This window comes from Corythoichthys intestinalis, chromosome 15 (genome assembly GCF_030265065.1).
Source record: "Corythoichthys intestinalis isolate RoL2023-P3 chromosome 15, ASM3026506v1, whole genome shotgun sequence".
Classification (NCBI taxonomy): domain Eukaryota; kingdom Metazoa; phylum Chordata; class Actinopteri; order Syngnathiformes; family Syngnathidae; genus Corythoichthys; species Corythoichthys intestinalis.
In genome coordinates, this window is record NC_080409.1 from 23,873,789 (window position 1) to 23,887,647 (window position 13,859).

The window sequence follows — 13,859 nt, forward strand, 5'->3', positions numbered from 1 at the left end:
CGAACGTGAACAAAACCGTTAGCCGCCACACTTGCGTCCTCTCGTCTCTCCGAACTTTCTCGAACTCCTTTCTCTCTTTCCCTCCGAGAATCGCCATCCTCCAATCAGCGGTCGACTCGCTTCACTCGCGTCCTCTCGCGAGAGAAAGCAGCAGTTCTCCTCGTTGTCTCCATGGCAACGGAACTTAAGCAATAGCATTCACGTCTGCTTAAAATGTCCATCAATTCACAATGAAAACAATGGCGTCCACACAAAATGCTTTCACAAATACATAACAATGTAAGCTGTGTGCATCAAACCTCATAGTCATCCTAGCAAATATTGTTATTATTCTTTTTGGCTAAACCAACAGTTTATAAAAAGAAATAATAAAATACTTGCAGAACTAACTTTTAGGTCACAATTAATATTAATTATTAATTTACCTGATGTGTAGCAAAACGATGTAATGGATTGTATTAACCCATACTATTCTGGATGTTTTGGTATATGCCCAATCATACACCTGGGCTACACACACTTTGCAAATGATTAAATACAATTGTCTATAGCTTGCAAAAATTGCAAATGTGTAGCACATCTTTTCAAATGATTGACTACTCATACTTACAGTTAGCACGATTATCAATTGTTCAGTATATATAATACTGATCCTAAATGTTGATTGTCAGTCAAATTGTTTTATTCTCCAAAACATGTCAGCATTATTTGTGTCAGCCATCAAATGCAAAAGAGTTCATATAATTGTCAAAATTAGTCAGAAATAAAATACCATATATAACATCACATTACATGATTGACTTAGGTGAATCTAGATCTCATCCCAGAAAATGAGAGAGGTTTGGTAGGGTCTCACATGTCAAAGTTTGTATTTATATAGGACAATGTCAGCTTCCACCACGGCCTTCTTACACGGGCAGGGGTATCCAACTCCGGTCCTCGAGAATCCTTATCCAGCTTGTTTTCCATGTCTCCCTCCTCCAATACACCTGACTCAAATAATCAGGATCCTTATCAGGCCCCTGCTGAGCTTGCTGATGAGCCGATCATTTGATTCATGTGTGTTAAAGGAGAGAGACATGGGGGAAAAAAGCTGCATAGGGGCTCTCGAGGACCAGAGTTGGATACCCCGGCACTAGGGCCTGGTTCAGTGCCCATCCAAGACTGCTAATGGTGCTCGTACCACTTTACTTCCCATTTCTCAATCCAATAAAGGAACTTTTTGCTGCTTGGAGGTGGGGGCTGTATGAACATAGAGCTCAGAACCAGTGGTCCCGGGTTGAAGCATTGAATGTGTCACAGCAGATTACTGCAGGGGATGGTTGCGGCTTACAGGTAGAGTTTTCCCCCATTGTATCGCAAGGATGAATATCAGATATGATGTGGATGAAAATCTGTGACCAAACAGAGTGCAGAGAGAGGTGGAGCATGGGAGTAAGGATGAGAAGGACGACCATTGAGGTGGTTATGAGTGTGAATGATATTGCATTAATTTTCCTTTTTTGTGTGTTGATTTGTTTACAGTATCGTGTATTTTGTTTTATACAATATAATAAAAAAATAAATGAATACATAAATAAATGAGTAAATTAAAAATATATATGAATAAATTAAAAAAATAACTGTAAGGAGAAATAAAAGAATCAATAAATAAATAAATGAAAATTAGAAAAAGTATATTTTGTCATTGACTTTAACTTTTTGTCCTTTAAAAACAACCTGAAAAAATAATGTCAGTATTTGTCATTGACTTTTACTTTTTGTCATTGAAAAACACAAACTGAAAAAACCATGGCAATTTTTTTCTTTGTCTTTGCCTTTTCTAGTTTGCTTGTCATTGTCTTTGCCTTTGCTTTTGCCTTTGCTTTTACCGAAAGGAATGGTCTGTCAATCAAATGGCATTAAGAGGGGCTTTCAAAACAGGGAAGGGTTAGTTATGGACAGCATTAAATTTGTTTGTCTTGGTGACGGTGTTGTTGGCTGAGGCAATCCATCCAGCTTGTCAGCTGCTTCTCAAAGCAGTTGTGAAAGCCCCCCAATCCCCCATCGTGCCGAGAACTCACTTTCCTTCAAGTAAACTTGGAGTAATCCGCTATCGACTACTATTCCTTTTTGAAAAGCCCCTCCCAACGGCATTTGATTGACAGACCATTCCTTTCGGTCGAGCAAAGGCAAAAGCAAAGGCGGTAAAGCTTACTTTCAGTGGTCCCTTTTAACTGTCGACCAATCACGAGCGGTAAAGCTGACTCCCCTTCCCCCTGTACGAAACTTAACCAAAAAAAACCTACCTCATCGTAAGAATAAGGGGTTAATGGTTTAGGGCTCGGTAAGAATAAGGGGTTAATGGTTTAGGGCTTGGTGAGGGTTTTTTTTTTTTTTTTTTTGGTTAAGTATAGCGGTAAGGGAAGTCAGCTTTACTGCTCTTGATTGGTCAACAGTTAGGGACCACTAAAAGTAAGCGTTACCGGCAAAGACAATGACAAGCGAAATCGAAAAGGCAAGGAAAAAATTGCCATTGATTTTTCCGTTTGTGTTTTTCAAAGACAAAAAGTACTGTAAAAGTCAATGACAAAATATACTTTTATATTTTCATGTATTTATTTATTCATTCATTCTTTTAATGTTGGCACTCCTGTGATTCCATAGCCTTAGTCTGAAGCATGAGTTAATTGTTTTAAGAGAAATGACCTTTTGCAGGTGAGCCTATGTCTTGTGCTGAATCGTTGAACTATTTTGCCAAATCCACTTAAAGTTATGAGAATTTAAATTCCGTTTCGAGGAATAAGCCGAACCAATGGAGGAAAACTGAAATAGAAGAGCCCGGCCAGGAAAGCAGCAGTACAACAACGGGGAACTTCTTCCTACCGTCTGCCTCCCACCGCCTGCTGTAACTCCCCTGTGAAGTACAGTATAACGTATGTGGTGCATTAAAAGAGGTGCAGGGCAGGACCCGTGGACAGCACCAAGGCCAGGCCGCCCTGGGAGGGTGCAATGCTACATTACAAGAAGTGTTGTGACAAACAATTATCTGGTCTCATTTGTCACAAAAGGAAGGAAATTTTAGTGCACAGATTTTGCTCTTAAATAATGTTATCCTTTTTTTTTTTTTAACATGAACTGCATAGAAGCCAAGAACACTGTTTTGTGTCTTAAGTCTACATGGTTAAATTTTTTTTTTTTTTTTAAGTGGACATTATCTGTACTGGACTGTCTCAGGAAATTAGAATACACAATATTCTAATTTTTTGAGACAGTCCTGTGTATATACACCTGTGTATATACACAGGACTGTCTCAAAAAATTAGAATATTGTGTATTCTAATTTCCTGAGACAGTCAGGAAATTAGAATATTGTGTATTCTAATTTCCTGAGACAGTCCTGTATATATACACAGGACTGTCTCAAAAAATTAGAATATTGTGTATTCTAATTTTCTGAGACAGTCCAGTATATCTTTGCTCATCAATACCAGTGAAATTCAGATTCGTGACAAGCAAAACAAGCACTTTTCCTCTCTGTGGCAAAAGAAGCAATCAACTTCTGTATCCACCAAGCCAAAGCTTTCTGTGAGAGTATCAGATTTGTGTTCAAATAAACAGCTCACATTTAACATTCAGTGATTAGAAATTTGATATATACACGCACGCACCCCCCCACATACACACCCGATTCCGATCCTCTGAAAATGATGTGATCGGATCAGATTTCAGTTCACATGATTGTATCAGGAACGACTAGGGGTGTAACAGTACACAAAAATCTCGGTTCGGTGCGTACCTCGGTTTTGAGGTCACGGTTCGGTTCATTTTCGGTACAGTAAGAAAACAAAATGCAAAATATCAATGTGCTAGTTGTTTATTACACACCTTTCAACAATAGGAACATTAGCCTAAAAAGCTAAGAAAGCTAGAATCCTGCTCAAGAAGTAGCGGGTATTTATAAGATAATCCAACAACAATTTGCCTTTCAGACCCCGCGTATTGGTCAGCTTTCTTTCTGAAAGAAACAAGAAAAAAGGAGTCCTTTGCTAAAGAGAAAAGCAATCCCAATGACAAAGATTTTATCATGTATTTTACAAATGAAATGCCTCAATGAATCATTTTTTTCTTATGAACGGTTTTCAAAAGCTCTATTGGTGGATTTTCTCAAGTTAAAGCACCACACAGAAATTAATATATTTAATTGTGTAAGCAGGATCTGTGTATTATTATTATTATTTAATTACAGGTGTTTTAGCTCATTTCAATTTATTTTATTTAAATGGGATATTATTTATTTTATTATGTGTTTATATTTTACAAATGTGATGTGGTATTCATTTATATTTTATATTTTATGTTGTATAGCTTTAGTTCCTATGTGAATATTAGTTCCTACTTGATTTATTGTGGTAGGAGGGTTTTGTATTGAACACGGGGCCGTGTTGGTTATGATCATAGCAGAGAAGACAGCAGTAAATCAACAAAGACAAGTCAACTGTGCCCCGATCTACCACTCAAGAGATCTGATGGACTCAAAAAGTGGGTTACGATTGCATATTAGTTTGAAAATCGACCGGATCCACCGTATTTTTACACAAGTGACTTCCGGTCTGCTCGATCCTAGCTACCGGTAGTAGTATTGACGCAGCAGGGTCGCGCCTCGCGTCAAATAATAAACTCTGCCGTTCTTTTCGCGTGCGTCGATTTGAGCCGCTTCTGGGACGCGTCTAACACGCGGCCGCACTGCGACTGGTGTGCATAGGCTGATTGACTTTACGCACGCGTTTCACTGCCTTCTCGCGGCGGCCACGTTGTCGCGCCGTTGACGTTTCTGGGTAGTAGAGAAGACAGAAAAAATATAATCTACACAAAGAAACTGTAACCCGATCGACTCACAGCCTCGAAAAGTAAGGGTTACATTACATCAGAAACTCTTTCAGTACGCCTCCGTTCCGAACAGAGCACCACATACCGAAACGTTTCAATACAAATACATGTACCGTTACACCCTTAGGAACAACCCAAGTAATTATTTTAGGGTGATTTGCCGTAAGAGAATATTATGTTTTAGTTATTTCACCTTTCTTTGCAAAGTTTATCATGCCACACAAGTCCATTCATAGTTTTATTTCCTTCAGTGAGAAATTACAATGTAAATAGTCATGAAAATATAGCTGTAATGAAAATAGCTGTACCTGACCAGAAGCTTTTGTGGCCTTAAGTCACCTCTCCAGGTCTTCTCATCTCATACATCATTCACCTTACAATTCCAAACCAACCCCATGAGCACAGGGATAACAAAACACACCCACAGACGATTTATCCCTGACTGACCCGCTTGTTCTTGCGATCTGACAAGTGTGATTTAAAGACTGTGGTAGGTCCGGTTTCCAGCAGCCAGGTTTAGCTAAATTTACCTACTGTGGAAACTCAAGGAATAGTGGTGACATGGCCACTTTCAGGTGTTTATCCAACTGTCTCAGAGCTAATAGAAATAGAATGATTTACATGACTTGCCCTAAGGTTTGGGGTAGCTTTTTTTTCTCCTAGTAATGAATTATGCTGCTTGCATTAAACTGAGAGGAAGCTCAATGAATGCATAATGCATGTTTTGAATGAATGCCCATTTCAAGACTGCATTGAGACCCATAAACCAACATGGTCATAAACAAACACCATCTCATTTGTTTGAAATAGTACATTTGCCTTTTTCTGGACTTAACTTGCTATGTCTATTTTTGCCAGAAAAAAATGTCAATGCACATTGCTGGTTTTACTGTTCAAAGCATTTTGCTTGGTTAAAAAAAAAAAAAAAAAAAAGTTGAATTGTGTGTAGCTGCTCTGACATTATTAAAATCATTTAAGCAGGCAAACGTGTTTTTTTTGTTTTTTTGTTTGTTTGTTTTTTAAATGTCGTCCCATCATTTCAGTATGGCGTGGGGCATAAAATTATCCATCTATTCTTTTACCTCAGAGAAGTGTAATGGAAAGACTCAGTGTTTGAGTTTGAAATGTGAGTCAGATGTAGATGACATTAAAAAATTGAACTATTTTTTCCAGTTTTTATGTGTGGATTTTTTTTGTTTTGCTTTCATACAGCTGTGCCGGTTGTGAAAGTGCTGTATAGTGTCAATAAACTTGTCTTAGTTCTATATCAACTGACTTTGCACAAGAGGTGCACTGTACCCTGTACAGGTCAAGTACATGGTGTAAGCAAACATGTTGATGGCATGCAATACAAGTGTGCATTGTATTTTTAGTGTAAAAAAAGAGGCCACATGACTTTATTCTTTTAAACAAGACAATTGTGTGGGGTGCTATTGTCACCGAACACTCACACATCAGGGGATTAACCCTATCATACATTACCTACTTGCCACAATAGGAAAACTGCAACTCCCAGTGTATGTAACAGGAAACATTTTTTGATGCCACAAACACTGTAATCATATTTTTTCCTTGAACAACAAACAACATGACATGGAAAAGAGAATTGTACTCGCCAGTGTAGTGTTAATAAAACAGGAAGAAACAGGCGAGAAATAAAAGGTGGATGGTGTACATATTTCAGTGGCTGTCGGCTCCATTTATTGACTACAGTCATTCATTTACAGCTACTGTCACTTTGTTCCTGTTAACGTAATTCTTGTTGTGAAAGCTTGAATGTACTTTGGTGACAGAGTATCATTGTATACATCACAATATGCCTACAGTATATTCTGCATACTGATTGCACTGTACTTGCTATAGCTTGGTAATAGAAGTTACTGGCTTATAACCAATAAGATATGTTTTGGTAGTGAAAGCCTGCATGATATGTCATTGCACTTTTGTTTGGTTATCACATATGTGATGTTGTGAATGGCATAAACTACCCGGTGATTAAAGCCTTGTAGGGCTGCGGCTTTCGATTATTTCAGTAGTCGATTCATCGATGAACTAGTTAGTGCGAATAATCGAGTAATCGGATAAGGAACAGGGAAAATTAAAATACCTGAGCTCAGCTTCAAACAGTATAAAAAAGTAAATAAATGAGGATCTATGTACAACAAAAGAACAATTGGCTAACTTACATAGCAAAAGTCCACTAACTTAAATGCTATAAAATGGTTACGTATTTTTACAATGCTCTTAACAAATGGTTCAGACACATATTCCCACAAAAACAGCAAAATATACCTATAAACTAAAGTACAAATGCATTAAAAAAAAAACGTTAGCACAAACGAAAGCTAATGTTGGTTTTAACAGGGAGCAGCTGGATTCACCCATGTAAAATGAGGCAGACAAGAGGGCAGTGTATCCACCTAAATCAATAAAACTAAATGCAAACACTTTTAAAATAAACAATTACAAAGCCACTTTAATTAAAAGAATACTGGAAGCAGCAACATTTAATTTGAATCTTTGTTTCTAATGGATTACTTGAGTCTATCGATTAATCGTTGTAGCACTGAAGCCTTGAGCGACTAGTTGCTGGCACTCGCCCACTTTTGCTACTCAAAATTTGCTGCCAAACCTCCCGGTCTGTGTGACAGTTCAGCTGGGTATGGCAACATTACCCAGTGTACTGTGGAATGAAGTTAATATATGCTGAAACTGCAGATGATATTACATTTTGGCTTTGAAATGATAGTACCTCAGCAGCCATGAAATTAATTCTTTTAGGGATACCTTGATAAATATTTTTTGGCGTTGAAATACAAGCCACTTGATTTTGAATATCTGCTGATATTGAGTGCCAATCTGATACCTTGGTAATGTAATAACCAGGAAATAAAAGGGAAAGAGGTTGCATACAATTGCCAACAACCGACTTAATCGAGTGGCTTCCTCTTGGCCCATGCTCCATCTTGCTCACATTTGTACGAGTAATTTGTTGTTGTTGTTGTTTTTAATCCTATCTGCTATACAAAACAACCAACCATCAACACATAGCCTCTTGGCCGGCACGATTTCTTTGCCAGTATAATCAGCTCAGAAGCAATAACTGGCACAAGGATTATCTCAGCAAACTAGGGGCAAACATTTTGAGACTTTCAATTCTTTGGCTTGCATGGAAAACAAATGTGCATATAACAGATCTAAGCCATTCTTTACCAAACCAGCCAGTTAATCATGATGAAAATCAGTTTTATTATATATTGGGGGGGGTAAATCAAGATTATAATCAGTATAACCTTTTCTCCCCATTTCTTTTTTTGGTTTCTTTTCTGTGATCTACATGTGAGGATAGGGGATGTGGTGTCCACAGTCTGGGAATATCAGAAACATCAGCATTCAGATTTGCATAAATATGCAAATTTCACAACAGTACAAGTGTGTTGTTCAAAAATAAGTACAGTTCATCACACCAGTATGTCTGAATGTTTGTGTTTTTGCATGTTGGGGAACAAGAGAGCAAGAAAAAAAGAGCTCAAATTGTGCTACCTTCAAGGGTATCTGGGTCAGTTCCCCCCCCCCCCCTTTTCTGATGAATACTGTATTCAAAGCCAGATGATTATGCAGACTGGGGGAAGTTATTTATCTTTGGTACGAGACAGCCATAGGATGTCATACACCCTTTACAGCCAAGACATAAATTAGCCCATGTCAGTGACTGATGTACTTTTGCAACGTTACAGTGGATTTTCTATTTATAAATTATGCTTACACTAGCCGCTGCTTGTGTTTTCTTGTTTTGTGTGTATAAATTATATATGTGTGTGTATATATATATATACATATATACAATATATATACAGTATATATATATATACATAAACATATATACTGTACGTGTATATATATATATATATATATATATATATTATAAAAAAAAAAAAAACTCAAAACGTCCCTCTCACCACACATGGGGTGGTATTTGTTAGCCTGGAGAATGGAGAAGTTTATTCAACATGGCTAGCGCAAGACAGACTGTTGGTTTTAGCAACTCAATTTTTTGGTCATCTAAAACTGAATTTACCGCGGATAGGAACATATTCTCGGCTCTCCCGTTCGCCATCTGTGTTGTTGTGGAGACGACTTCCGACGAGCAAAAGTGACGTTGCTCATTAAGAACACGTCACACAAATAAACGAATCTGATTACACGGAGGATTTCATTCGGGCTCGAGAGGCCAATAAGGAGCTGGGCCCCAGACTCTATAGCTGGAACAGCGATGAGTCTGGAGTTCCTGGCTAGGTATTTGTGTCATCCTCAAGCTCGGGTCCTCTACGAGAGCCCTGGGAGTTTGAGGGTTCTTGCAGTATCTTAGCTGTTCCTGATCTGCTGGAGCCATTCTCCAAGTGTGGGGGTTACTGCCCCCGGCCGAGTGCTCCCACTACTACGGAAACCACGTTAGCCTTCACCTTCCACTACCGTGCCAACTGCTCTTTCAGCACTTGGTACTTCTCCATCTTCTCATGTTCTTTGTTCCTGATGTTTGCATCCGCTGGTATTGCCACATCTATCACCATCACTCTCTTCTGCCCTTTGTCCACCACCACAATGTCCAATTGGTTAGTCTGGAACTGTTTGTCAGTCTGGAACTGAACCTTGGCCTTGTTGTTCTCTGCCACCCTCCGTGGCATGGCCCATTGGGATCTGCGCACCTCTATTCCATCCCGGTTACAGATGTTCCTGTATACTATCCCAGCAACTTGGTTGTGCCTCTCCATGTATGCTGACCCAGCTAGCATCTTACATCATGTTACGATATACTGGATTCTGTCCGGAGCATCTTTGCACAGTATCTTATGTGTTTGTACACGCAGTATATATGTGTATATGTTTATGCTTACATATAAGTGTAATCGTACACATTATGGGACTCGTGCAATCACATTTGGTTTTCCGTCTCTCAGGTCCCTGGTCTAAGAATGTATGCTGTTCTAAAAAGCCAAGAATGGTGCATTAAAGTATTAGTTCTTTGTTTGCTTGGCAATTCCATTGTTCTACTCAGAATTGAGTGATTCTATCATTTCCCACCGCTTGGTCAGAAAAATAATTGTTACTTACTACCACAATAATTTTTTTTTTTTTTTTTTTGGGGGGGGGGGGGTGTATATGTGTGTGTTTTGTTGAGAAGTTGAAAAGTTTCTGTTTAATATGACTTTTTTATGTGTATGATTTGCTTTGCTTATGGACAATTTAAAAAATGTCTGAACATCTTTCAGGACTATAGATTCGTAGTTTTTGCAAGGGATCGTACTGTATTAACGGCATTACGGAAGTGACTGCACAATGGAGTTGCAAGAACTGAGTCTTGAGTTGACCAAGGCTATGTCTAAACTAAGATGGATAATGGCCTTAAACGTGTAATTAGTTGGACTATACAGCATGTCGGCCACACAAGTATGCTTATTATCCGGATTAGTTGTTAGACGGATAGCATAGGAGGGTATTGTTACCCGCCTATGCGCCACCTAATATGGACTGCTGTCTCGGTACAACATTCAGATATTCAGGAAGGGACGTCATGCCGTTGCTGTTTTTTAGTATGACAGCATGTTAACAATAGAAGCGGACAATCACAACACTGCATTGCCATGCATGGCATTCCTGCTCTTTTCTTTTCCAGACATTTTTCTTGAACCTTCAAACTATGTACGTCTCAATAATATTCTTCAATTCAGTCCCCATTTGGGGTCCTCCTATCGCGGATGAGGTGGAGATGAGCGTTTTTTACAGAGCTCGTTTCTCGAGTTGTCTTGGAAAATTAAACCCCGAAAAGTGACTTGCGTGGTACCCCCAGTCAAAGAGGTGCGCGATCAGTTTTTTTTTATTTTTTTTTTTCGTGGTACCCCCAGTCAAAGAGGCGCGATCAGTTTTTTTTTTTTTTTTTTTTTTTGTCAAGGCAACCTGTCAAAACTGTTGCCACTACCAGGATCGCCACTTTTTTGCACAAGCAGCCTGGTTGCGGCTTCCAGTAAATATACCCAAAGCCACAACATATGCTTCTATTTGTTATTTTCCAAGTGGTGAGAGCGTAACTGAGCATCGATTGTAACATCCCAAGTAATGATGTCAGGCTTTCGTTGTTTTATAAAGATATATTTCAATCACAACTCGGCTCCTGCTCGTAAAAGCCGAGCGTGCTCTCCATTCCACTCTCGCTCCTGCATGATGCGTTCGATTGCGATCACGGAAAAAACAGTGATCACAAAATAATGACAGTCTAGAAGGTGTTGTAATTTCGAAATTTGCCGCGGGCGAGGAATGAGTTTCCGGTTCAGAGGTAAATCGCGTGGGCGATGATGTAACACATGAGGCTTCTCCTTTTTACGCATGCGTACGTTGCGCAACTGCAGGCGTACCTTGCAGAAGCAGGGGGGCCCTTAAACGCACCTTAAACAAAGTGTGGACAGGGGTAAAAATAGTCGGCAAAATACCCTGGAGATAATTATCTGTCCTAGTGTAGACGTAGCCCAACTATACATGCTAATATGAATGAAAAGACTCAATACAAGAAGAAAGCCTGATGTGACCAAAGATGCTTTGACTGTGAAGTGGATGTCCTAGCTACATATTCCAAAATTACCTACATTCATCTGTACTGTACTGTACTGTACTGTACTGTGGCAACATTTTAATTCATTATTGCTGACAAGGATATCCCGAAATCATAAACATTTTTCTTCCATCTGTTTTCCAGCTTCCTCAGCAGGCCCTACCATCACACTTGAGGGCAAATACCATTGCCATGAAGGACGTGCAATCCCACTGGACAAACTATGCGACTTCAGAAAAGACTGTCCACTTGGAGATGATGAGGGAGAGCAATGTCGTGAGTATATTATCATTTTGATACAGAGACAAAATCACTCTTGCTGTCCAACCTTCATCTTTCGATTACGTTATTAAGTTGATATGTTTCATGGCTATAATACCGCTTTAACCAAACCAGTGAATACTGTCACATAGACGAAGAGTTAATGAATGTGTCATGTGCAATCTCTTCCAACAATGAGACAAAGTCAAAACCAAGTTAGAACAGTGCAGATGCACTACTGTATGCTTGGCGAGCATTCCTCACCCTTGACATATTCCTGAGTTGTTATATTTATTTGTATGCACATTTAGTTTTGTGCATCTCGTCCTGCTGTGTGTGTATATTTAGTGTTGGGTTGGGTTAGGCTGGGTTGAGTTGGTTTGGATTGGATGAGAAGTTATGTCCTGATTAAGTGATTACATGGTGTTCCTAATTATTAGGAATGATTCTAAATGCTATTTAAATTAACTCACCAAGATTACACGATGCATGTTAAAAAAAAAAATTTAAAAAAAAAACCCAGGACTCAGTAATTGGAACAGGAAACAACAGAGCAGAAAAAAACAAAGCAGAGAATTAAATACAAAAAAAGACAATGGGGAACACCTGGATTGGACTTGAATGTCTGCTGGAAGTTGATTGGCCAACACAACAAAAGAGCTGGAAAGGACAGGTGGAAATGAAAACTAAGGGGTGTATTCACACTAGGGGTGCACGATATCCATTTTTTGAAACCGATATCGATAACTTCCTGCTCCCCAAAGTCGATACCGATATCGATAACCGTTAATAAATATATAATTTTTAGGGCTGTCAAAATTATCGCGTTAACGGGGGTTAATTAATTTTTTTAAATTAATTACATTAAAATATTTGGCGCAGATGCCCCGCTCAGACATATTTAAATGACAGTACAGTGAAACGCTCACTTATATATTATCTTTATTCCGGAATCTCACAGTGGGTCCATAGCACACACACACCAACAAAGAAAAAAAAAAAAAAAAAAAGAATACCGTACATACGGAGACATAATAATAAAGTGACTTGAAAGGAAAAAAAAAACAGAACAACAAGGAAGCACTGGCAATCAGTGCACAACAAACAGGCTTTTGTGCCAATGGCACCACAGGCTCGAACTAAATCTAAAGCTCATTGTAGGGTCTGTTAAATTCATTATAATATTATTTCCAGACTCATTTAGCCGACACATGAAGCTGTACATCAATTTTCTTAAAAGCGCTTTAAATGTGGGTAATCCAGAGCTAACAAATAATTGACTGGCGCTGTACCATCTAGGCACACGCAGTAACAGCCTCAGGGCATCATTGTAGGCTACATTTAGCCTCTGCATGGATTTAGCTGTGTACCTTGACCACAGGTGAGCTGTGTAAAATGGTGTGCAGTATGCCTTAAACAGCGAGGTCTTAATGTGGGGGGAGCACATAGAAAATCTTCTTTTGAGCATATTTGCCTGTGCATAAAGTTTACAACATTGACGATGAATATCCCTGTCATCCGACAAGTCTTCAGATATGAAGTGGCCGAGGTATTTGGCTTCATTGCAAATATTCATAGCTATTTTGCCAAGAAAGAACTGAGGGAATATAGCCGCCCTATCTTCTTTAGAACGGACAATCATGATATTACTTTTCTCTGCGTTATATTTGATGTCAAAATGATCACCAAATTCGGAACATATCGAGAGTAACTCCTGCAAGCCAGCACTGCATGGGGAGAGCACCACCACATCATCTGCGTACATAAGATGGTTAATGACAGTGTCTCCTACAACACCTCCCGTATTACACTTATTGAGTCGGCTGGATAAGTCGTCCATGAAAACATTGAACAAATATGGAGAGAGAATTCCTCCCTGTCTTACACCATTACCTACTTTAAAGCAAGCAGAGACCGAGCCACCCCATTTTATGCGAACAAGTTGATTTGCATACCAGAAGGCCAGAATACGGATTATGTATTTGGGCACCCCTCTTTTTGCTAACATAAGAAAAAGTTTGCTGTGATTGATCCGGTCAAAGGCTTTCGATGAGTCAATGAAGCATAAAAACATTGTTGAGTTTAGGCTTCGATATTTAAATAATAGCTCCTTCAGAGCAAATAT

The 13,859-nt window shown here is 39.0% G+C and overlaps 1 protein-coding gene across 10 annotated transcripts in view; it reads left to right on the forward strand.

The window, feature by feature from the left end:
• Positions 1-13,859, forward strand: part of alk (ALK receptor tyrosine kinase) — a 507,671-nt gene that overhangs the window by 349,786 nt on the left and 144,026 nt on the right. For all 10 annotated transcript variants that reach the window (XM_057858937.1, XM_057858935.1, XM_057858936.1 and 7 more), the window contains one exon: positions 11,618-11,749. In XM_057858937.1, the coding sequence (XP_057714920.1) occupies positions 11,618-11,749 (132 nt within the window). The remainder of the gene's footprint in view (positions 1-11,617; positions 11,750-13,859) is intronic.